At 27.1% G+C, this 25899-nt stretch overlaps 2 protein-coding genes across 2 annotated transcripts; both read left to right on the top strand.

Annotated features, from left to right (window-relative positions):
• Window positions 1–9361: 9361 nt before the first annotated feature.
• LOC148201819 (transcription factor bHLH63-like) lies at window positions 9362–11943 on the top strand. Its single transcript, XM_088108374.1, has 7 exons — window positions 9362–9905; window positions 10002–10250; window positions 10355–10489; window positions 10635–10694; window positions 10925–11155; window positions 11234–11342; window positions 11751–11943. The coding sequence occupies exons 1-7, from the start codon at window positions 9543–9545 to the stop codon at window positions 11786–11788; spliced, it is 1185 nt and encodes a 394-aa protein (XP_087964500.1). The 5' UTR covers window positions 9362–9542; the 3' UTR covers window positions 11789–11943.
• An 11880-nt stretch (window positions 11944–23823) lies between these two features.
• LOC124828158 (phenylcoumaran benzylic ether reductase Pyrc5-like) lies at window positions 23824–25781 on the top strand. The gene is made up of 5 exons (XM_047301388.2): window positions 23824–24076; window positions 24199–24333; window positions 24423–24660; window positions 24874–25077; window positions 25265–25781. Exons 1-5 carry the CDS (start codon window positions 23894–23896, stop codon window positions 25477–25479), a joined length of 975 nt encoding a protein of 324 aa, XP_047157344.2. The 5' UTR covers window positions 23824–23893; the 3' UTR covers window positions 25480–25781.
• The last annotated feature ends 118 nt before the right edge of the window (window positions 25782–25899 follow it).

The following is a 25899-nucleotide window of genomic DNA, read 5'->3' on the forward strand; positions in this document are numbered from 1 at the left end:
AATTTAGAAAAAGGAGAATTGAGTAAGGAAGAGTTTGTTCAATGAAAAGAAACTTCATAAAATACGTTCATATGCAAAAACAATATATTAAAATATTAAGAAGACAAAGATATGAATTTTTTTGTAAAATAAAATATATTATCTATTAAAATAAATTAATTCGAGTGTTTAATGTTTATTGGCGACGTAAAAAATCAAGTTAGTTTTTAAAACGTAACTCGTGAATTGTTATTCATTTAAAATGTTGAAAAGAAGAGGATAAAGAATAAAGTATTAAATCAAATAGAAATGTGAAAAATATTGAAGATGTAATAGATTGATGGATTCCTTCAAAAGTTGTTGAAATGCAGCATGGCAATAGATTACCCATTCAAATTCAATGAACTAAGTCATATATAGTATCTTTCATAGCACATAGCTGACTCATCAGCTATGTGTTTTTGCCTTCAAATATTTTTGGCTTGCTCTATTCTATTCTCAGCATTCATCATGCTTCATACAACTTCTTCCTTTAACACTCATCCAAACACAATTTTACATATATAGTTTTTAACTCATAAGCACTTTTACTATCAAGATATATAACATTCTTTGTCCTTTGTGCATTACAATTTGTAAATAAACATTGAAATTTGCCAAACAAAAAGGAAGTTGCAGCTTTTATACAAAGATAACCATAATGTTTTGGTGATGAAGGAGTCAAAAAAGGTAATTCACTAACCTTTTATTTTCTGGTGTTCTCTAAATCCTCTGGTCATAGCCAACCCACGAAGCACTTTTTGTGACGTAAACCTTGGAAAAGTTATATCCAAGAATCATTAATTCCCTTTAATGGAACTATATACACTAATACAGTGGAGAGAGTGGTCCTGAAGGTCTAATTTTTGTAGAATGTAGGTTGAGTTAAGTGAATCGTGAGAGTTTACGTTGCTAGGCAAAAGCCATGGTCCAAGATTATTGGGGTATTTAATGTCACAAAAAGGAACTTGGTAGTTCACCACTCACACTGGTCCCTGAAATCTCAAGCTAAATTTCAGAGAATCTTAAAGAGATAGAGCAATTGAAAAAGAGAGATGGATGTTCTTTATACCTTGAGGGCGTAATGGAGATAAGTAGATAAAGGTTTTTCAATTTTGGGAACCAACCAATTAGAATCATATTGGTTCACATACCTTTTCCTTCATAGGTTAAAATTGTTTTTTGTAAAGAAAAGTTGGTTATATGAACGGTGACACTAGAAATTAACAGTCCATCTAATAAATAATAAATTTTAGTTTATTTTGATGTTATTTAAAAAAAAATATTTTAAATGTAACACAAACTTATAAAATTAACATGTAAAATAATATTTAAATATATTATTTCAAATATAATATAATAGATTTTAAGTATAACTTATACTTATAAATTTATTCTAATTTTATTTGAATTTTGAACATGAACTTATCGATAGATGGTAAGATTTTAATGGTGACTTAAGAGTTCTTGTTGGTCAGAATAAAATTCTTTGCTGCTTAGAGAGAAAGATCAATCTTTGAAAGACTCTCTGCCAATTACTAAAAGAGTTTAAGATATTAATAAATATAATGAGAATGAATGATTATTAAGTAAGTATTGTTTGAAAAATAATAATGTATTCACAAGATCAACATAGACAATAAATCTATGTTTTCATTGAAATAATATTTACTTCAAACATATATAATAATTATAATATCAAACTAATTGTTTATATTAGTTATGATGTAAGAATATTGTACTAATAGATGTAAGTTTGAATTGTTTATTATAAAAATACTTAATCATGTTGTTTAGTTTGTTTATCGGATAGAATAAGAACATTTATATATAAATATGTAATATCTTTAAATTGATGTGTTCTTATTCTAATATATTATAACTTTTTAATATATTTTGAAGAAATAATAGAAGAATAAGACAAGAACATAAACAATGTAGTAAGAATCCGAATTTGAAACTAAGATAGTGAAAAAAGAGGAAGGAGGTGGGTGTGAAATAAAAAGATATAGAAAAGTGTGAAGGTTTGATAATGTATCGAAGGTTCAAATTGATTCCTCGAGATATGGTGCTTTTCCAGAAGATGCGAAGGTTGAGACATGAAAGTTCAGTCATGCCACTTGATTTTGGTGCAAACAATAGGTGTTGACACTTCAATGCAAGGGGCAGGGATTGATTCTACACTACAAAGCTAACATTTTCCCCCCTTTTTTTATTGTTCCAATTAAAATATGCTATTTACAAAAGTTAATATAAATAATAATCAATTTTAATTCAATGTCTTTAACATCACTTTTCTTTAAAATATTGAATGAAAGCCATAGCAGTACAATAAAAAAACTGAATTTTAGAGACATGGTATTGCCACAGCTTCATAGGATTCGATGTTTTCTTATAATTACTGCTTGATGAAAAGAATCTTTGTTATAGCTTCATTTGTTTTAGTGGGCCAGACATGGTTTCCAGGCCCATAAAAAATTGGGTTTAAGCCCAAACTTTTTCTGTCCATGAACAACTTCACCACTCATCACAAGATGGGATTTTATATTTATATCCCTAGATTTACTGTGTACCCTCCTTTCTGTATCTCTTTTCCAAAATTACACACCTTCCGGAAGTTAATTTAGGAAGTCAATCTTAATATAAATTTGATCCCATTAAATTAATCTAAACTTCAAATTCAATTTGTTTTAATATTTTTGGGTTGGATATACGTAACATGAATAATCTAAGCTTGTATTTTAGACGCTTAATTAATAATGACAAACATTATGTGTAAGCTACATTTGATCTTTTCTTGGTGTTTCCCAATCTGAATAAAATCTAATGTGATATTGGAGCAACTTGACATATTGTCAAAAATCCAATTTTCAATAAAAAAAATTCACAGGTAAGTCCATTGGCATCTTCTATGAGATGTTAATACTTCAAGATGATCCAATTTCATGTTTCCTCTTATGAATGAAGATTTTTTTTATTAATTATTTTTATTGTGCTGTCTTTAAAATAAATCGATTTTGAAATATTTATAATATTAAAATAATACGTCTTAAAAAATATAACAAAGAAATAATATAAAAATTTACTAAAAAAATTTAAATTAGGGTAAACTTGTTTCATGGTGATCACAATCTATTTCTTTTTTATTTAACAAATTTAACATTCATAATTTATTTACTAATACGAAGACAATGAGGTGAGTAAATTATTAACTCATGCAAGTAAGATATGTAATATTCCAATGAATGGTGTTAAATTATGATATAAGATATTATATATTTGCTATCAAATAAACATAAATAGTGTATAAAATTACTTCATTACAATTTTTTTCGTAACGTAATGTTGTAACTAAAATAAATTCATATACAACCTAAAACATTTCATACAAAAAAAAATTAGAATAACATAATTTTTCAAGAAGGTATGAAAAAATGAAAAACTAATCTAAAACTAATCTAAAACTAGATAGCCACATCATTGTCTTCATTTTAAGATCAATGACTATTTTCTCATCTGCTCACACCAAAGATTGATTAACATTGCAAAATAATAACAACAAAACACAAGAAGCATAAACACGAGAGAGAGTAAGCCAATGTATAAAAAGAACATACTTATAGCAAGTAAAACATATTTCAAATATAGGCATATAATTCAACTAGTCATGAAGAATGAAACACATTACAAACATTCTACACTCAATTATCTAAATACGTGGTTGATATCAAATTCACTAGAGATATGCACTTGGTGGCCTCCAATGCTATGTAAAGTCATTGCCAATGCGTTTTATTCTGTGAGTATGAATGATTATTAGAGTGTCAAGACATATCCTTACTTGAATCCATACATTACATTAAAGAAACACTACATTAGAATTTCACTCATAGAATTCCCTTTACATCATAACAACTATATATATATATATATACTACAACCTTTACATTATCAATTATATAGCTTTCCTTATAATCATGAACATCAATAATATTAACAAGTAAAACAAAAATATGAAGCACATAATATATTAGAACACACCACATACTATCACTCAATAATAAGGAGAATCACTTAACACTACACTTTCAGGGGTCTTTTCCAACTACACAAATTGACACTCAACGGTAAAAACTACCGCTTAATGCTCTGTCAAGAGAATGCTTTCTAACTTTGAGATTTTAGACTAGTACTTAGTTGTACAAAGTTACTACTTGGTGAGTTTTGTGAAATTATATTTTCAATGCTTGCACAATTGTTCAATTTAGCTCGCTCTATCAATTTGAAAACATTAACCCAATTATACTAAATTGGTCAATTATCCAAGTAGAAATCTCTAATTTCATCATACTCCCAAATCATAATTCAAGCTTCAAACAAAACTTGAGCACATATTCAATTAACAAATTAGTACAAAACAAACCACTTAAAAATATTCATTATACATCATACGATTGTTACTCATGACATAATAAACATACATACAAACCAAAATAATAGAAAATCAACATGCAAGTTTCTCAAAACCCTATCTTCCCTCACTTACTTGAACTCAACAAAAATATACTCTTATCAATATGTTATAAGTTCTCAACTTCAAGATACCTCTTGGAGTTAATATGAGGTGAATGGAGTTGAGAAGCTCTTCTTGTATTAATTCTTGTATTTTAATAAGAAGCTCTTCTCTTCTCTTCTTGTATTTTAAATCCTAGTCAAAATGGAAAGAAAAAAGATAAAATTGAACTATATATAGAAAAATCTATTCTTTTTTAACTAGAACAAAGAAAAGGAGTTTGAAGAATAATTACAAGAGAATTCTGCTCTGGCTTTTAGAAAAAAGAAACAAATTTTACACCATAGTTTTTCACATTTGTATTAATTATTTTGTAATTGTTAAGTACAAAAAAGAAAAAGAAGTAAGGTGAAACAATTATATAAGAAAGGACATTCTACTAAAAATATATATAAATAATTTAGATACATTTTTACAATAAAAATAATAATAAAATTATCATTTAATTTAAAATATACCGTTATATGAAATTCTTATTATATATTGATAAATATATTTTATTTTTTAAAAAAGTAAAGATACTAGTTTACTCACAGTTGGCAGCAACTATATTATGGTGTTTGAATTGGTGGGCATTGTTCATTTTATATATTCCATGTGTAATGGGTCCAAAGGAAAAAAGATGGAGAATAGAATAGAATGTAATGGTTACAGGCAAGCGCGTATGCAGATGCTATTATATTCGTTTAATGTACATTATATAAGGAATAAGTAATATTTTTTAAATTAAAATAATTAATTTTATAATTTTATTTTAATAGATTTAACTGTTTTTTTTTAATTTATTTATTTTTAAATTAAAACAACTATTTATTATAAAAATTTATATATTAAATAAATAAATAATAATGTTATAATAAATTTTATTAATATTTATCTTATTTTTATTATTATTAAAAAAGCGAACGTGTCCATAGTATATATATTTTCACTAATAAAAAATAAAACGGATAAGACTTACTTCAACATTTTCAACTTCCATTCATAAGAAGAAGAAAAAAATCTAAAAAATTATATGTTTATGAGTTAATTTGTTGAAAGTATTTAATCTAAATTTTAAAAAAATTTATATTACTGATGCAAAAAAGTATTAGTATTTACATATCAATTTATTTAAATTATTCATTAAAAATAGTTAAAGGTAATGTGATAATAAATTAATGATTGTATTAATGATAGTTTTACATATCATTAATACAATTAGTATTTCGAATGATAGTAATGTGATATGTAATGTGATAATAAATTGATATGTAATGTGATAATAAATTAAAAATACTAATTATTTTCTATTAAAAATTAAAAATGTAATGTGATAATAAATTGATATGTAAATACTAATTATTCATCAAAAATAGTTAAAGTAAGGTATTTTTTCTATTTTCTTTAAATAAATTTTTTACTTAAATTAGTTTATAAATTATCTATTCATAATTTTTGTAACTTGTAGAATTGTTTTACATAATTTTGTTGCTTTGAAAAAGTTTTCATCAGTATTTTTTGCTATTAATTCTTAGAAAAAATATCAATTTAGTTTATTTTTCGATAATTCTTTTGTATATCATGGAGCAAATATGAACTAACTCAAGAAAGAACAGTCCTGAATATATGCTATTTTTTTATATATTTTTTTAAATAAATTTGCTGCTTGAAATAATTTATTTATTCATAATTCTCTAACCCAAAGAATTTGTATTTCTTTTTATAGTTTTGTTAATTGGAAGAATTTTCAATTTATATAATTTTTTGAATTCTTTTTCATCATGAAGAAGAGATAAGTTAAATAGTGGCCATAACCATGAAGCCTTTAAAAATACTTCATCTTTTTATCCTCTTCACACCAGCAGAAAAAGCTCAATTCATATGTCTATTTACTCGAAATTTATATATATATATATATATATATATATATATATATATATATATATGATAGTTTTATTATAGTGAAGAATTTCTAATTTATTTGACCTTTTTAAGCATTCTTTTGCATTATGTTGTGCAAAGAACTAAATCAAATCAAGTCACAATAATTAGAAATACTTTAAAGTAGTCATATTTTCTACTTCATTCTATTTATAAACTTTTTACTCAAAATTATTTATAATTTATTTCAAGTTATGTAACTCTTGGAGTATTATTTTGTATTATGTTAAAACAAATTAACTCAACAAAGAAGAGGCAACAACCAGCTATTCTACAAAGATGCATTGCCTTTTTTACTTCTTTTCATCCATAAATTTCTTGCTTGTAATATTCAATAAATTTTTTACTCTCATAACTTTGTTAATTATAGAATTTATATTTTTTCAAACAATATTTTTTATGATTAAAAAAGTCTATAAAAAAAAGTCTATAGAGAGAGCTTGTTTGGCAAAGGAGTTGAACATGTCTCTCATTAAATAAGAGAAGGAAGCCCATAGCATCTACCTGTATGATCATCATTTTAAGCTTGCAAGTGGCCAAGTTCATCAATGCATAGCAACATAAATAGTCTCAAAAATTCACCCTCTCTCTTACTTTCTGGCCTATATTTATATTTTTATGAATACTTTCCAACAAATTAAATGGAAAAAACATATTTACTTTCTTTAAAATATGAAAAAAAAATAGTAAAATAAATTGACAAGGAATAGGGATTGGAGAAAGAACAAGGATTCCATATACATCGGATCTGCTGCTCTCTTTCAATGCTTCCTCATATGCCATCTCTCCTTTTCCCAATTATTGTTTTCGAACACATATAACTTGGATAAGATAAGAATCCTTTCCAATCATTTTCCCAATTTATTAGTAGGTGCCAGCAATGAGATCTTGTGAATTTTAAGTCAGTCAAAAAGATTTTTAAGTGTTTGTCTTAAAACATTTTAGGTTCAAGATTATTTATCTTGTGATAATAATTATTTATCTAAAATTCTTCTCATATTTTTTTGTTCCATCCATTAAAAAAACATTAAGGATTTATTTTTATTTTGACTCGTAATAATTAAAACTTTGGAATTTATTTGTTTTATGTGAATGAAAATTTAGATTAAGGAAACTTGTGTTGATAATTCAAATCTTATTTTTGATAAAAAAATGACAAAGATACAATATATAAAGGTAAAAATCATTAATTGTTGTCTTAAGATTTTGAACAGAGGATGATGTCAATTACTTATGTGATTGAACTCATATCTTATTAGTGTTGTATCTTCAGTGAACATCCTTCTTTATAAATCTAATTACTTATTCAAACTTTCAGATCACAATAACTCGCATACTAAATAATTTTAAATTATTGAAAACATGGATTAAGAAGTGAATTTGGCGGAATGCAAGGAAGTGTGTGGTGGTAGAACTTTTGTTGCATGAAAAACAAGTTAAGGTAGTGATGTTTTTCATCATCGACACATTAGTTGGAGAAAGAAAACTCTAATGAGGTGTGATGAAACCAAAACATTTGAAGCTATAGAGAGTGTAATAAGGTTGGGTTGATGATATAAATGCAGTGTGTATGGGGAGAGTTAGTGAAAGAGAATAGAGAATATAAAAAAGATGGAAAGCACTTGAGGAACTAAAAAAAGAAAGAGTGAGTATAGAAAAACAATAGTATTGTGTTGATGTAAACCACAAAAAAAGGTGATATGATAGAGGAAATGAGATTGAGATGGAGGACCCATTTTGAAGTGTATGTATGCAAATGGTACATAGGTAGAGAGATAGAGATGAAAGAGACATGAACCAAAAATAAAGTTAGAGAGATTTTCAAAAGAGGACCCATTTCGTCATAATGGAAGTTGCCTTCATCCTCTCTGGACTTGTTCCTCACCTTTACCTTCCGCTATTGCTTCAAGCTTCAAATCGCAGCATAAATTTGCAAGCAAAGCATGATTTAGACAATGCTGTTAATGTCAACTGCCTGCTTCGAAATGACACTCTTGCTAAACATTCTCCTCACATTTTACCAACAACTCGCCTATCCTTAACATTATTTTCACTGCTTAATTTGTCCCATTACAATAACTAAACATCCTCAAAACCCACTAAAACAAAAAAATCTCTCATGTTTAACAACTAAGCATGTGCTCAATTATGCAGACACCCATCAATCCCTTTCCTTAAAGTGGAACCTCAAATATTATTAGATTATATGGTTTTGTTTATCAAACATAAGTAACTGGTTCGAATAGACCTCTATGACCTATCCATAATTCAACATGCTAGAACTTTCTCTCATCTATTGCTTTTTTTTTAGGTACATTCTTATCCACCGGAATAAACTAAAAACGATAGTTTATTTACTGTTTCTATATCCAATTTAAATAACATGAAGACACATAATTCTGTGTAATTTATGCTTGAATTCAATTTTTTATTTGCTTGTATGTTTGAAGCGAGATGCAAATCATACATTCTTTGACCATACAACCACCAGAAGTACTAATAGAAGAGATTAGAAAGAAACCATCATTATGAAAGTACTGTTATTGTACAGTTTAATTAATTAGAAAGTTGATTAGTTGAGAGAAGAAAGGGAAAAAAGAAAAGAAAAAACACTGCCGTTTCGAAGCGTTGGACACGCCCACGTGGCGGTCATATCAGTGGACCCCAAGGCCACAGCCTCGGTTATGGTTACATCAATAGACCTTATGTCCCACTCTCTCTATCTTAATTATTCCGGTCATATTTTTATTTCCTTGTATTAGTTATTAGTATTATTGAAATAAAATAAATAAATAGAGAAATTAATTTCCCTCCGTTTATATATACCCACCCTATCTCTCTGCACTTCCTTAACACTATTCCAGTGTTTCTCCCACACCGTGTACTCAACTTCCCCGTGACCCTACGTCGTTTTTTCTTTTTGTTTTCCACACACACCGCGTGGCGCGTACTTTCGGATCCACTCCTAGCCCAACAACGTAGCGGTGCCTAATCCTTAGGAATAACGAATAACCTTAACAACCTCAACATGTTGCATTGTCTGAACGGTTCGGGGAATCTAGGAGCCAGTTGTTCGGACATGACAGTGTTGGAAAGACAAAGGGAAGCAACCACGAAGTGGCAACACCACCATCACGACAATCACCCACCTTACTATTCCGCAACGGAGTTTCACGTTAACCTCGTTTTCTCTTCTTCTTCCAGCAATCTTCCTCAGAGCCAGGGCTTGGTCATGGCGCGTGAACGTGATGATTCCGCGCTCTCTCAGGTGTTGGCTCATTCTCTCAAACCCGACCCGGGTCTCTGCCCCGAATTGGACACCGGATTCGGATCCTCTTCCGGTTTTTTACCCAAGGAAAACGATAAGAAGAGGAAGGCGCTGAACTACAAGGTACTAGGGAATGCTGATAGAGGATTATATATGATTCGGTGTGGTGTGGACTATGGTAAGGCAACCGTGACGTTTTTTTTTTTCGATTTTGTTTAGGTTGCTTCGGAGAGTGATAACAAGGACAAGAGAGTCAAAGTAAGTGGTGAGGAAGGAGAATCCCGAGTGACAAACCAAACCAGCAACAGAAACGGCAAATCCAACGCAAATAAGAACAACAGAGAAACATCTGCGGATTCTTCGAAGAATAATTCGAAAGGCTCCGAGGTTCAGAACCAGAAGCGGGAGTACATTCATGTCCGAGCGCGTCGTGGTCAAGCCACTGATAGTCATAGCTTAGCTGAAAGAGTGAGTGAAAAAAAGAAGAAGCAAAACCAACTACCATATTAAACGACGCGTTTTGATTCTATTTGTGCTTGTTTAATGCGAGCGTTTTGTTTTGTTTGATGCAGGTCAGAAGGGAGAAAATTAGTGAGAGAATGAAGTATTTGCAAGATTTGGTTCCGGGTTGCAACAAAATTGCAGGGAAAGCTGGAATGCTTGATGAAATCATTAATTATGTTCAGTCTCTTCAACGACAAGTCGAGGTTAGAGTTTGTCGGTCCCTCTGAAATTAATTAGGCTATTCACTGTTCATGTTGGAATATGTTGAATTTTTTATGCTTCCAAGTCTAAGGACACTTGAATTAAAGTCCGCGTGACTTATTTTATAATGTTTATCACTGCATGCAGTTCCTATCAATGAAATTAGCGGCTGTAAATCCAAGCATTGACGAACTGTTTGCCAGAGAGGTATGCACATGACTCAACTTTTTTCTCCTTTTAGCTGGATTCAATATGGTAACAGCTATTCTTGACATATGTTTTGATATTCGGAAAATGACAAATAATCACAAATACAGCATATATACTAGGAGACTTTACTTGAAAACCTTGGATTATGTCCAGAATATTGGAATTTAATTAGAACTTGCATAAGAAATTATGTTTATGACATAACTCTCTATGTTTGATTCCCACAGGCGTTTCCTTCATGTGGTCAAGGTTTACCCAACATTGGGATGGTATCAGATATGAGTATGTGTAACAATCCCTCGTATGTTCAGTTGAATTCGACACAGCAACTTGTATCATGTTGTGGTGGATTAATAAATAACGTGGGGATGAGCCCTTCTAATATGGGACTTCGAAGGAACATCAGTACTACACATGTACCTTTGCCCGAAGCGTTTATTGACTCGTCCTGTTTCACTGTAGGTTTCCCTTATGTAGTGTTGTTCTTGTTCTGTAATGATTACTCTTGTAGTGTCTAATAACTACGTGCACTGCAGCAAATTCTACCCTCTTCCAATTGGGATGGTGATTTTCAAAGCCTTTACAACGTTGCTTTTGATCAAGGGAGAGCGGGAGCAGCATCTTTTCCTTCTCAGCCATTTACAGGTAGCTACAAATTTATGACTTGTCAAATCACTGTTTTTTTTCTAAGCCTGATATCCTTAAAGTAGAAAGTAGAAGCACAGCAGAGTGGATTTTAATGGGTGATCGAGACACGAGAGTCCCACAGACATTGATAAGTCCTTTTTTTTTATCAAAATGAAGAAATTTTTTAAAAGGGTATTTTAATCATTCAGCCATCAAGCCAGTTGTCTCTTTTATTTGTTTCTTACATCACTTTCCCACAACATTCACACCTACAGAGTGGTGGCAAAGTTCTTTGCAGCCTGCTCAATAACATTTCATAGATCAATGCTAATTGCTATATATAACAAGTTGTTTTGATACTTTTCGAGATTGTTCTTAGTTGTTTGGACGATGAATTGTTTTAAAGATGGTTTTATGTATCTGCAGGTGTAGTCGAAACTTGCAATCCGAAGATGGAGATGTAAACGAGATTATCCATTTGATTTTGTTGGATTGGCTCAGGCCGAAGAACTTTATGGAGATTTTTTCTAAGTACATAACATATATTTGTTGTATACTACTCCGTAGAATAAATAACATCATATTAGTGGCTGTTAACTTCAGTCACTTGCACGTTTAATGTAGTGTGTGTGTGTGTGTATATATATATATATATATATATATATATATATATATATATATATATATATATATATATATATAACTGATTACAAAAAATGAAAAAGAGCTTGATCGCGATGTCACGTGTGTGACCAGGCACCTAATCCATTATACATTTAGGCTTGATGGCAACCTTCCACTGTTTTTTAAACCTTTCTTTCTGCCAAACTAAGCCAAACATTATTATTATTAATAATAATAATAATAATAATAATAATAATAATAATAATAATAATAATAATAATAGTAAATCTAGTTAAAAGAATACTCACACAAGGATGTGGAATTTGTAAAAAACATGTTGGGGAGTCATTTATGCACAGGGGGTTGAATGGTATTTAAACCTTTACGAGGAAAATGCATACCATTACCACTTTTAATAAGAATATACATAGTGCTATTTATTCTTGGATTATTGTAAAAAACAAAAAAAAAAACGAATAATATATCTATATATGGTCGGTAGATTTATATTATACAATTTTTACTTTAACCAAATTTCGTATTCTATTGTATAGTGAATCTTTTTGACAACTGGTTAGGAAAAATATAAAGATTAATTGAAATGAAATGTGAAAATAGAGATTAAATAAAGAAAGTGTTATGAACTTTTTTGGGTATATGTTTAGTTATTATGATGACAAATTTATTCTAAATTATATTAAAAAAAATAATATTACAAAATAAATTTTATTCATTCTTAATTTTTTAATTTCTTAAAGTAACTAAAATTTAATCTCAGCATTTTTAATTAATTATTTTAAACTATTTTTAGTTTTTTTAATTTGTAATGGTTATTTTTTTTTCATTTTCAAGAAAATAATTCTTACCATTCACTTTCATTACACGTCAAAATATGGTAGAAAAACACTTCCAACAATTTAACATATCAATGACTTATGAATAAGATTTTCCATGAAAAGATAAACAATTGTATGGAGGTGTGTGTTGAGAATATAATAGTCTATCAGATAGCATATGGACGATCTTAAGGAAGTATTTAGCTAGATACGTTGATACAACATGCGACTAAATTCATCAAAATGTGACTTTGGCGTGATAGCAATAGAGACCAATCCCAATAAGATGTATCTACAAATTAATATAATGTATAATATTTTTCATAGTTTAGTGTCATTTTTTCCTATTTAACTATTTATATAACATTTTATATAAGGGATATATAAAATAATAATAATAATAACATTAAATAAAAATAACTTTTAATAAGGGATATATTAAATTTTAAAATATTAATAATAGCAAATAAAATGTTATAAAAGTTTAACAAAATCTTAAAATCTATAGAATTAAACATTTATAGACACAACAACAAAACATTAATTAAAATCTAATATATTTAACAATGTACAAAAATTCAAAATATGCATAATGAGTTAAAAATAAGCAAATATTCATACAATTTTAAAATAAAAAAATCAGAATTTTTAGAATAAGATTTTTATAATATGATTTTCAGAAAACATGAAACGTATCATGAAATAAGTTTTCTATAATAGTACTTTTGAAATAAGCTTTTCAAACTATATACAGCACTTTTTGAAATAAGTTTTTTAGAAAAATTTTATTCTCTCTTCTTCCGCTGCAGTGACAACGAAAATGATAATGACAGTGGTCGTATGATATATGTAAAAAGGTAGTTTAGTCTTTTCAACTAATATAGGGTGCATTTAGTAATAATTGATACAGGGAATTACAGGATATTTGTGGAAATTGGGGGTGTAGGATGAAATTCTTGGAAGTGCAGACCGAAAACTATTGGACCTAGGAAAAACAGATCTTTTAACATGGGTCAAACTCTGGACTCAATTTTATTGGTTGAAGTATGATTGGTACTGTTTCTTCCTACACTTCCCTTTTTTGTTCCTGCACCGCCATTTAATGCATGAAATGTTAAAATTGCCTTTATGGATTTCTAATTTTGACCTAATTTTTTCTCTCTGCCTTCCTCCACCATGCAACGCCAATTTCTTTCCCTGTATCTCTCTTCTAACTCAACCTTCGACAACATCGCCTCAGCCACTTTTATGGAGTGCAAACATAGGATTATGTTTTACACAAATGTATTTTATTTTCTATAACAATAACAATTAAATCAAGAAGTTAAAAATAAATATTATACTTTAAATAATAATGATAAGTATGATTTTAAATAAGTGACATTAACTTATTATGTTTCTTTTCAATACAACAATATTAAACATCTAAAATGTTCAAAGCATTAATGGCAGTAATGATTCTTTGTCTAATATGAAGGTCAAGTTTTTCGAATATCTATGCACAATTGCTTTTTTAAATTCATTGAACAGAAGTCCACTATCATACGCATATATAGAAGAGATAAACCTTATTATTTAAAATGGGATTTGAAAAACACAAAAATGGGATTTGTAAATCACATTTGTAATTGTTTGGTTATATTTCTATTTTCATTTAGAAATTACTATATAGAGTTCTTCATATATGAATATTGGACAAAGAAGATAACGTTTAACTTTAGAGAGAGTTTAGAGAGAATTTATCCTTGACTTTTGTTTATTATCATAACTCCAATTATGTAATATTTTAATATAAATTAACAAAATCAGGAAGTGAAAAATTGTACACATGTATGAAATATCTTAAATGTAAATATTTATCACAAAATTTGTTACAATTTTTGGACAAGTATATGTATATCAACTAAAAGACTAAAATGTAGAAAATGAGATAAATAAATAGTAAAAAAAATAAAAATAAAAATATATAGCATCAAATGACATATTTTTTGAAATTTAGGAAACTCAATCCGATTTAGGATTGGCTTGAGTGCTCCTTGCAAAAATTCCAGTAACTTTCATACATAAAACGTCTCAATTCAACCTATAAAAATTTACAAGTCTTTGAAAAAAAAATTCTACCAATTTTTTGTATATCAAAATTTAAGATTATTCTATTAAATATACAAAAAAATTAATTATTAATTGTTTTTAATGCTTTATCGAAAATGAATTATATAAACAATTGAATCAGGTTAATAATACTCTACCACAAAGAAAATTAAAAAACAAAAAATAAAACTGAGTTAAAAAAAGTGATATTAAGTTGTGGTAATTTCACAGTAGAAAAAGTCACACGACTTCCTTTTGAGTGCTTCTCTCCTCCACCTAACTAATCTCACCCTACACCTTCATATTTTTCTATTATTCTAATTGTATCCTTGTTAGAATTACAGTAATGCTCCTTGCATCTCACCTGTTTCCTCTTGCACCTCCCATTTTATATATTTATCTTTCATTTGATTAAAGTCAAATAAAAAATAATGATGAGTTAATGATTTCGTAATTACCAACAAACCTAAATCTCATATGCTCTCATAGCACCCTTTCCCTCTTCTTATTTTTTAACTTTAAAATAAAATAACAAACAAATCAAAAAATGAAAAGATATTCCAAAAATATTAAATATTATTTAATCATAAAATATAACATAAAAATAAAATGTACAGAATATATAATATTATAAAAAACTATATAAAATATTAACCAAAATAAATTAAATATACTAACATAATATTTCATACATATATTTTTTAAAGAAATTTAATACTATAAAAAAATATCAAAAATACTAAACAATAAATAATATAAGGAAATACAATTTATAAATTTAAAACAAATTAAATACAAATTTAATTAAATATAATAAAAGAAAATAAAGTAATAAAAGAAACCCTGAAAACGCAAGCAGTAGCTCCAAGTGCGGCCACCGCGCTGGTCGAAGTGCGGCTAGCCTCATCCGCAATTCCAAGTGCGACTACATGCAAAAGTGCCGCCAACCGCAGGTCCAACTGCGGCGACCCGTCAACCACAGCTCCAAGTGCGGTTCCCATCCCTCCCAGCCGTACTTCCACGTGCGACGACCGCAGTTCCATGTGCGGCGGAGCCTGATTCGCAATTCCAAGTGCGGTTAAGGCCCCAATTTCTTCCCTCAGATAAAAAACAAAACAGAGAGATTCAAAACGAAACAAGCACAGATCAACGCATCATACACTCTGATATATCATACAATGACCTTAAGGAAATTTGTCCAAAGCTTGAAGTTAACTCTCTAAGAAGAAGAAGATCTACACGGTTGCACTAAACACCACACAGCCACACAACCACCAAATCAGATAGTAAGGGAGGAAGTGAAAACCACTAAAAACAAATGAAGTTGGTGATGAGGGAGGAGGGGAGGAGTGTGAGAGGAAAAAGAAATGTGAGTTTGAAATAAAATGCGCCAAGGAGGAGGAAGGAAGGAAGGAAGGGGTGTAGGGTTTACAAAATAATCAGAAATACGGTAAGGTTGAACTCTGTGAAGAAGGGGTGTAGAGCTACTGTTCCAATTTAATCATTAAATGGATCAGCTTTTTCAAAATAAAAGAATTTTTCTGAGAAGGATAAAGTCGTAAATAAAAAAAAAAAGATGCAGGATGATATCGATGAGGTGCAGGAAGAATCGCTCGTTCCCTTTTCATAATTTTTATGAAATTTGCCGGGTAATTAAAAAGTATGCACTATTTTGATAATTGCACAAGGACCAAAAACAAAATAAACATTACTTCTGCTGGATTGCTCCAAAAAAATTCAAGCAGGTTACATATTTAGTAATAAATTGGTTAAACTTATAATTGAGTGTTGCTTTTCTTTTTGACCAAATTTCGAAAATATTTTCTAAAATATTTCAACGTCAAATTTAGAACATGGACTAAAAAGCTGGTGGAAAGAAATTTGACGCAGACATGTATGGTCACAAAATCCATTTTCAAGGATTAAAATAATAATATTTGAACAGGCAAAAAGTCATGTGTTCTATAAATATAGATCTTTATCAAATATAAATTATAAATTTAAATAGGAAAGACAATTTTTTTCTGATCAAATTTAACATTTCAATTTATTATTTTTAAAGAAAGGATAAGTTGTTATGTTTAATTTATATATTTTTTGAGCAAAAATAAAATTTTGTAATTTTAATACAACTAATAAATAAAATATTAACAAATATAAACAGAAGCTCACCCGATAAAACACACGTGCTTTTTCAAAATATTAGACGACGGCCAAGGTTGGCGAAGACATCGAAGTTGTTTTTCTACATCTTATGACAACGACGCAAGTATAATCAATATACACAAACTTTTTATATTTATTTAATATTACTCTTTTTCACTTTTTTTTAATATAAAAGTTCATTCTTTTATAATTATTTTAGTCTTAATGTAAAATATAAATTATTTTACTTCAAGTTGATATCCACATAAGTTTGTTTATTCGTAAAAATAAGTTAGTAAAATGTGATTTTAATTCCTATATTAGATGATTAACTTAGACAGAGTTTTCGAACTTTCCTATTAAACAATTTAAAATGTGATTTGAATTACTTTTGTAATTCAACTCTTCTGAATTTTAAAAGACACTGTTGAGGGGTCTTTAAAATGTATTTATCAAATTTATCTGTATAAAAGAGTACAGAATAAAGATAAATTTATTTCAAATAACTACTTTAAAAATTCTGTTTAAAATTGTTTTAAATTACTTTATGGTATAAAAATATTTGAATCGACAGTAGATTAAAACTAAACTATAGTTATTATATATATATATATATATATATATATATATATATATATATATATATATATATGAGAGGTAATATTTTTCTTGTCTTGATCATATTTAGTATAAATTTTTTCAATTTTACTTTAGTCCTATAAATATACTTGATTTTAATTAAGTAAATTGTGATTATTATATGAGATAAATTAGAAGACACTAATATAAGATTATCAAGTTGAATTCCATTGCAATTGTAGATAATTTGTCATACATTTGTGGGTTTACTCTTCGTATCATAAACATCTATTACTTTATGTTTTAAAAGTATTCATAACTTCACGTATGTAACATGATGATCAAAAAATTCAATTAAGAAAAGTCATGTTAAAAAAATAAAGATCCTACATATAATAAAACATTTTGTAAACACTAACATGTAACAAAGTTATATATCTAATTACTTTGTGTTTGCATAGTCAGCATGAAATAATTGCATATATACTTGGGTTTAAGAACAAATTTATTATCTTCTTTTACCATAAAGGTGAAACTAGCAAATATGGAGATGGAAGAAGAAAAAACCTAATTTTGAAGGTTGATTTTTTTTTTTACTATATAAGATTTAATCTTTGTACATTTTTCTATATAATATTTAATTATTTTTATTTTAATTTAATATAAAATTTTCATTGCATACTTGGATTCTCATCAGAACTATAACTAGATTGCATATGCACCAAAAATAACAAACACTTTTTACTTAGTTGGTCTCTAAGAAAGAATCAACCATGTTCTGTATTAGAACAGTTTTCATCACAATAATCATTTTGTGGAGTTTCGGTTTACCTTTTATGGATCAACTATATTAATGTTACTTTGAGGACATTGTTTAGATTAAGAGATAAAATTGAACGAGTTAAAAAGAAGAAAATGGGAGTGGAAAATGAGGTTAATTAAATTAAAAATAAAAGGAAAAGAATTGAAAAAATTTATGAAAATTTATAAAAGTTTGTGAATATAATAATTTTTTTAAAATTATAAAATTAGATTATAAATTATTTTTAGTTAAATAATAAGTTATAACTTTATTATTATTATTATCATTATTTAAGAATTATCTTTTATTATTATTATTATTATTTTAATTTTATTATTTTTATGATTTAAGTTAATAATTATCTTACTATTCTTAATTTTATTGTTACTATTTTAATAGTAATTTATATTTTAATATTTGTATTATATTATACTATTTTATTAGTTATATTTATTTTATTACACTTACATATTAATAAATTAATAATAACTAATTATATAGAATATAGTGTGTAAATAGAAAATATATTTACAAAATCAATTTTTTTATATTTATTATATTTTAAGGTGTTTCTTTGTAAAATTTTATTATTATTGAAAAAAAATTATGACCAAAATGTTTTTCTTATTTTTTATTAGTAATTACTTTTTTGTTTTTATTTTATTTTTTTATTTTATTACTTTTATTCAATTTCACAAATCATTAGTTTGAAAATTTGAGATAATCTTGAATTTTATGTCCAAACTCACATTAACATGTTCATCAAATACTCAAGCATTTAAGATCATCTCAAACTATTATAAGTACATATTTGATATCATTTTGATTATGTCGTGTATGATTACGATCTTCTCAAACAAAATTACATTATGTCGATAAGGATAATTTAACTAAAATTAAAGGGGGTCAACTATAATTAGAAAAAAATTAAAACATAAATAAATTAGTAGAATACGAAACAAATTAACAAAATAAAATTATCTATACAGCTCAAACCTAACTAATTAAAAATCTATAAACCTAATATAGATAACATTATTATTTTCATACTTAAGTTACATATTTATTATTATCTTCATATATATTTTGGAGTATCTTTTGACACACCTTTTCTTAATTGAAACAAAATCTTGATTTGATAATGCATTTATTTGAAGGTTAAAGAAAAAAAAAATCTTATTCTGAAATCTTTTGTCATATAAACAAATAAATCCTCATATTTTTGTTTTTATAATTTTTACTTCCAAGTATATTATGAGATTCACATTCTTATTTAATCTGATAAAAAATATTATAAATTTTAAATTTTGTTCTTATCGTTCAACGTATATTCACAATCTTTTTATTTTTTAGTAAAATTCAGCATCTTCTCGTAACATCGAACGCCAAATATGATCTAGAAGTTATTGGCATTGACGCAGACGAGGGTCACGAATAATAGTATTAGAGCAGTAAAAGTCATGTTCTATAAATATAAATAGTTATCAAACATGAAATTAAAATTAGAATGAACGATAAATCACTATTTTAATTCATTAAAATTTCGAGTAAAAGTGAAATTTTATAATTTTAATAGAACCAATAAATAAATAAAATATTATTTTCAAATATAAAGTAACTTAATTAGGGATGATGGATCTAAATAGAACATTATCCGGTAAAACATGTTTTCGATCCAACCACTTAGTTTGACAAAAGACACGTAGTTTTTCAAATATTAGAAAAGTATGGCACGTGCCAATGACACCACGGTTGTCTTTGTACATCTTATTGAGACAACTATGACCTGACATTAAATATTAGTTACTTTTTGTGCTCATCTCATCCATATTTTTTTTTTCTCAATGTTTAATTCCATGTTGATATTAACATAGTTTTGTTTATTAGAAAAAATAATTAAGTAAAGTGTCATTTTAATTCCTCCATGATAAAAGCTTGGAAAGAGTTTTCGAACTTTTATATTGAATGATTAAGTACGATTTTTTTTAAAATTATATAAATTTAAGTTGACTAACTTTAAAAAACACTGTTGATGTGTTTTTTAAAATTTGCTTATAATATTTGTCTATAAAAAAGAGTACAGATTTAAAAATAAATATTTTTCTAATGATTACTTTAAAATTTACCTTTAGAATAATTTTAAATTACTTTATAGCATAAAAATCTTTGAATTGTCAGTATATAAAAATTAAACTATAGTTCCTTTGTAAAAATATATTTTTAATTTTTTTAAAACTGAGATGCGAATCTTCGTCTTAACTTATGCTTTAGTCTCTTTAACATGAAGGTTTTCAATTTTATTTGAATCTCAACCAAAGGTGTCGGTTTTCGTCACTCTAGAACATAAAATGTCATTATTTTCTATTTTACTATTTGACTTTAGCCTCTATATCATATTTGAATTATACTTGTCGTTGAATTTTTCATTTTCTTCAAGGTATTTACAAATCAAATAAATTAATATTTCCTTTATTCAAAATTCACACACCATTTCATAAAACTTCAGAATGAATATAAAAGAATTTTAAAAAAAATTGATTGTAAGTTTCTTTAGACTTGATCAGGTTTTCACACGGTTCTTAGAATAGTCTTAATAAACTTTTAAAATGATATAATATAACAAATTCATAGTAAACCACTAATTATTTAAATAAAAAAATCAGTTGAAGAAAATAAATAATATAAATAATTTTATTTTTTAAAATAAAAATATTTAGCAGTCAATATATAAATAAATAATTGATTCAAATAAGAAAAAAAAATATTACAATTTTAATAAAAAACTTTAATTTTATTTTTTTTGTTTAAATTCCACTAATAATTAAGATAAATTAATTCATATTTGATTTATTTTCAATTATTAATACGAGTGTTTATTTTTGACGACGCAATTAAAACAATAAAGATTTTAAATGTATAAAGGCAACAAACAAAAGTTTACCATAAAAAAAACATAAATTTACAAAAAGAAAAAAAACAAATGTTCATTTAATTTAATTACATATCATTAATTTTTCCGTCAATAACATCTATTATAATTATTAAAGATTAAGTGCTTAATAAAAAATAATAAAACTAAAGTTTTTTTAACTAAAATTGTAATTTTTTTTATTATACTAAAAATTAAATATATCAATATCTATTTCGCTAAATCGATTAATTATCTTGTATATAAAGAGTAAAAATTAAAATTTTCATCAAAATGCTTATTTTAATTATGAACTAAGAAAATTGTGTATTTTGTTCCTATCACACGACTATAGACGTAATGAATGCATCATGCATTTGAAAAAGTTGAGTCAACGTGTTCATGTGTAACTTGGTTTGTAAAATCGAAGTTTAAGGTTAATACTCTTCTGGGAAGAACATTCCAAATTCTAGATCCAGCACAATTAATTCAAACCTATATACATGTATTTCTTACGTTCAAATGAGAAGATATTTAAAAATGAGAAAAAGCTTACATATACAATCATTGATATTGGAGAAAATAATAAGATGTTTTGATATGGGTGTTTTAAAAACAAGATACATCTAAAAAATAACTATTCAATATTTATTTGAACCAGATTTATGATATTATCTATTTTAGAATTTGAAATCTTATATGATATAATTGTTAAAATTATGTTAAAAAATTAAAAAAAAAGTTATATTAATTTTATCTTGGGTGTAACTCTTTAAACAAAATTTTTAGTTTAATTTTTTTTATAAAGAATAAGAATTTAACGATAATTTAATTGTTTTCTTTAAGTGTGGAGGACTTTATAGTTTGTTAATAAAAAAGTTAAGATTTATGAATAAAAAGTAAAAGTCATTACGAAACGAGTATTATCTGAAAAGTATTAATTATATTTATAAAATTAGTATAAACTGTAAATCTATATTTTTCTTAAAATAATATTAACTTGAAAATAATTAAACAATATAATAAATAATAAAAAATAACAAAAAATAAGAATATAATAAATAATTAAATAATATAATTAAGTCAATAGAAAATAATATTACACATTAAATATATACCCAAAAAGAATTTTCATTCCACTAACCATAAATGTTCAAACTTTAAATTTAAGATAACGTTCTTAAAATTAATTACTACTTCTGGATATTGTGCTTTAAAACTAAAATTCTTATCAGGATTTTATTCTTTAAATATATCTCTTAAAATTAATACTGTCAATGACGTGGACGTCTTCAATTGGTGTCTAGATGCATACATTATTTGGCCGCCATCATCACCAATAGTCAGAACTGAACAACATGAATAATGTTGACTCATACGTAATAAATGCTTTTTAAGTGGTGTTCATTAAAAATAAATAATACGCAACTATATATGAGAATCAATATTAAAATAATGTTAATTGTTTCAAAATATAAAGTAATTTTCATATAAAGTACGAGGTTTAACGCGAAAAGTTAATAGTAATAATATGTCAACGGTTAAATGTTTAAAAAATTTGATATAAACTAGAAGTTTAATTAGATTTTAAATTGTTCTGTTTGAGCATTTCTAATTTAGTTTCAATATTTTTTTTATATAAAGATTACTCAAATTTTTAATATTTTTTAATTGAGTAGTTGTGATTAAACGTTTTTCAGCGACGCGATTGTTAAATTGTTTATTTATTTTATTGTTTTTACGTATTAATTTTGTTTTATTAATATAAAACGATAAATTATTTTTATTATTTTAATTAATAGTATATGAAATGAAAGAATATTGGGTTGTTTTTTGACAGCTTTCGCATTATTTCTTTCTTATAATGGTTAAAGGATCGTTATCATCACTCTTAATATAAGTGACGGAGCATTGTATCTTATCATCGAGATGTTTTAAATTAAAATAATAAAAATTATTTGGTGTCTTACATTAATTCTAATAATTTTTTATATTAATCATAAAAAACTATATATTTTAACGAGTAAAAAAACAATAATTATATCATCTAATTAAAATAAATAATTAAGAAAGAATTAAAAAATGATAATAGAATTAAGGTATTATCAAGTTAGACGTCGTCATCAAATTTTTTATATAAGAAATAATGCTTGATAAATATAAATTTTTTATATCGATTATTTATCTTTAATTTTTACTTTTTTTTAAATATATATATATTTATATTTTTATGATCAAATGAATTGAAATACTTGTTACCATACTATTATTATTAGGGAAAAAGTTTTTCAACAATTTTTTTTTATAATTTTTTTACAGCCTTACATGGTAGCTTGTGCTTGAAGCATTTAAAATGTACAAATCAACAAGACAGTGACCCATAATTTATTATAAAAAAAAATTGTTAAAATATGATGTTATATTTAAAAGAAGAAACATGATAAGGGAGCAAGGCAACCTATTTATATATAAAGACTCCATTTGCCCGCTCTTCATAACAAATTAAGTTTGCCATATCTATTCCTTCTTCTCTAATCTTCTAGTCTTTCCTAATCTTTCTCTGCTGAGACATTGTTCATTTTCAATGGAGAACAATAGTAAGATTCTGATAATTGGAGCAACAGGGTTCGTCGGAAAATTCATGGTGGAAGCAAGTGTTAAAGCTGGTCACTCCACCTTTGCCCTGGTTCGAGAGTCCACTCTTTCTGATTCATCAAAATCATCCATCATTCAAACATTCAAAACCTTGGGTGTCAACCTGCTTTTGGTACGCTAATATGTTTTCTAGGAAAATGCTACATCTTCTTTTTCAGAGGTTGTTCTCCTATGTTTTTTTTTTGGCAAACTTCTCTCATTAATTAGTTGTTGAACGTGTTCTTCTATACACAGGGAGATATTAATGACCACCAGAGTTTGGTTAAGGCGATAAAGAAGGTGGATGTGGTGATATCTATGGTGAGTCACAGGCAGTTACAAGATCAATATAACATCATTTCTGCTATTAAGGAAGCCGGAAATGTTAAGGTACCTCCAAATTTACTGTTGTTTTTTTCATGCAACTATTGTTGTTAAAGAAACTATTGTTGTATTCTGATATAATTATACGTTTGCAGAGGTTCTTTCCTTCGGAGTTTGGAAATGATGTGGATCAAACTCATACTGTAAATGAAGGACAAGAGCTGTTTGACAGAAAAGCTAAACTTCGTCGAACCATCGAGGCTGAAGGAATTCCTCATACCTATGTTGCGGCTAACTTTTTCACTGGACACTTCCTACCCACTTTGTCAGAACTTCATAGGATAAAAACACCACTTGATAAGGTTGTTATTCTTGGGGACGGAAACATCAAAGGTACGTAAAACACAGCTGTTGCATGGATGGAGCAGTCTATGTTTGTATAGAAATTATGTAATTCATGTTTTTCTTTTAAGTAGTTTAACTTTAAGTTCAATTTGATTTTTTCCAATTTCATGTTGTTATACGAAGAGTTTGATTCACCTTTTTCTTTATTTCTCACGGTTTATCTATCATAAATCTTCCTAGTAACTTTTGTTTGATTTACAGTTGTTCTTAATACGGAAGAAGATGTTGCCACTTACACCATTAGAAGTGTTGATGATCCAAGAACCTTGAACAAAATTCTCTATGTCGGACCACCAGGTAACACCTTGTCGTACAATGATCTGGTATCTCTCTGGGAGAAGCATCACTATGAAACTCTTAAAAGAGTCTATGTCTCGGAAGAGAAAGTTTTGAAGTATATTGAAGGTTTGTGAATCGTATTTAATTAATTGATAATTATTAATTATGTGCATGTTCAAGGTGAAAAAGAAATGTGTGGTGAACTTGTTTCTTGTACTTCTGAAATCAAGTTTTTTGGTTGACTTGAAATTATTGCACAAAGGGCCTCTAAATGTGTGTTTGTGCTGATAATTGCAATTTCTTGATCTTGCAGAATCTTCATATCCCATCAACATGGGTCTGTCAATTTGCCACTCTGCGTATGTGAAGGGAGATCACACTAACTATGAAATTAAGCCTTCATTTGGATTTGAAGCTTCAATGCTCTACCCTGACGTGAAGTACACATCTTTAGACGAGTTCTTCCACCATAATGATGCTTGCACACCATTTTACTTGAACCAACTTATAACCGTTAATGATGTGTAGAGTCTTACTTCTAGTATATTTATCTGCAAGTGTTGGTTTTGCTTAAAGATGCATAAAACAGAGTTAGGATAATTTTTTCTTCTTGTCAAACTTAGCCGTCCAAATAAAGAAACGTGTGGAGATGCTAAAGATATTCTAGTTCTGTCACATGTCGTGTAATAAAATTACTGTTTGTAATTTTTTATTGTTGCCTTTTTTTGGAGGCAAGAGATTACATATTTTCCTCTATAAATAATTCATCGGTTGAAGCATGGATTTATGGATTTGAAAACAACCAAGACCTGAAAACAACTCGAAGGAAAATTTTCTATCATGATCCACGGTTGTACAATGTAACTTTCTATCTAATTTTATGCCAATTATTTAGAAACTTCTAGCCAATTTCAGAGTATTAACGCTATTGAGAGCAGACAAGAAACG

This window comes from Vigna umbellata, chromosome 3 (assembly GCF_029865625.1).
Source record: "Vigna umbellata cultivar VRB3 chromosome 3, Vumbellata_1.0, whole genome shotgun sequence".
In the NCBI taxonomy this organism is placed as follows: Eukaryota; Viridiplantae; Streptophyta; class Magnoliopsida; order Fabales; family Fabaceae; genus Vigna; species Vigna umbellata.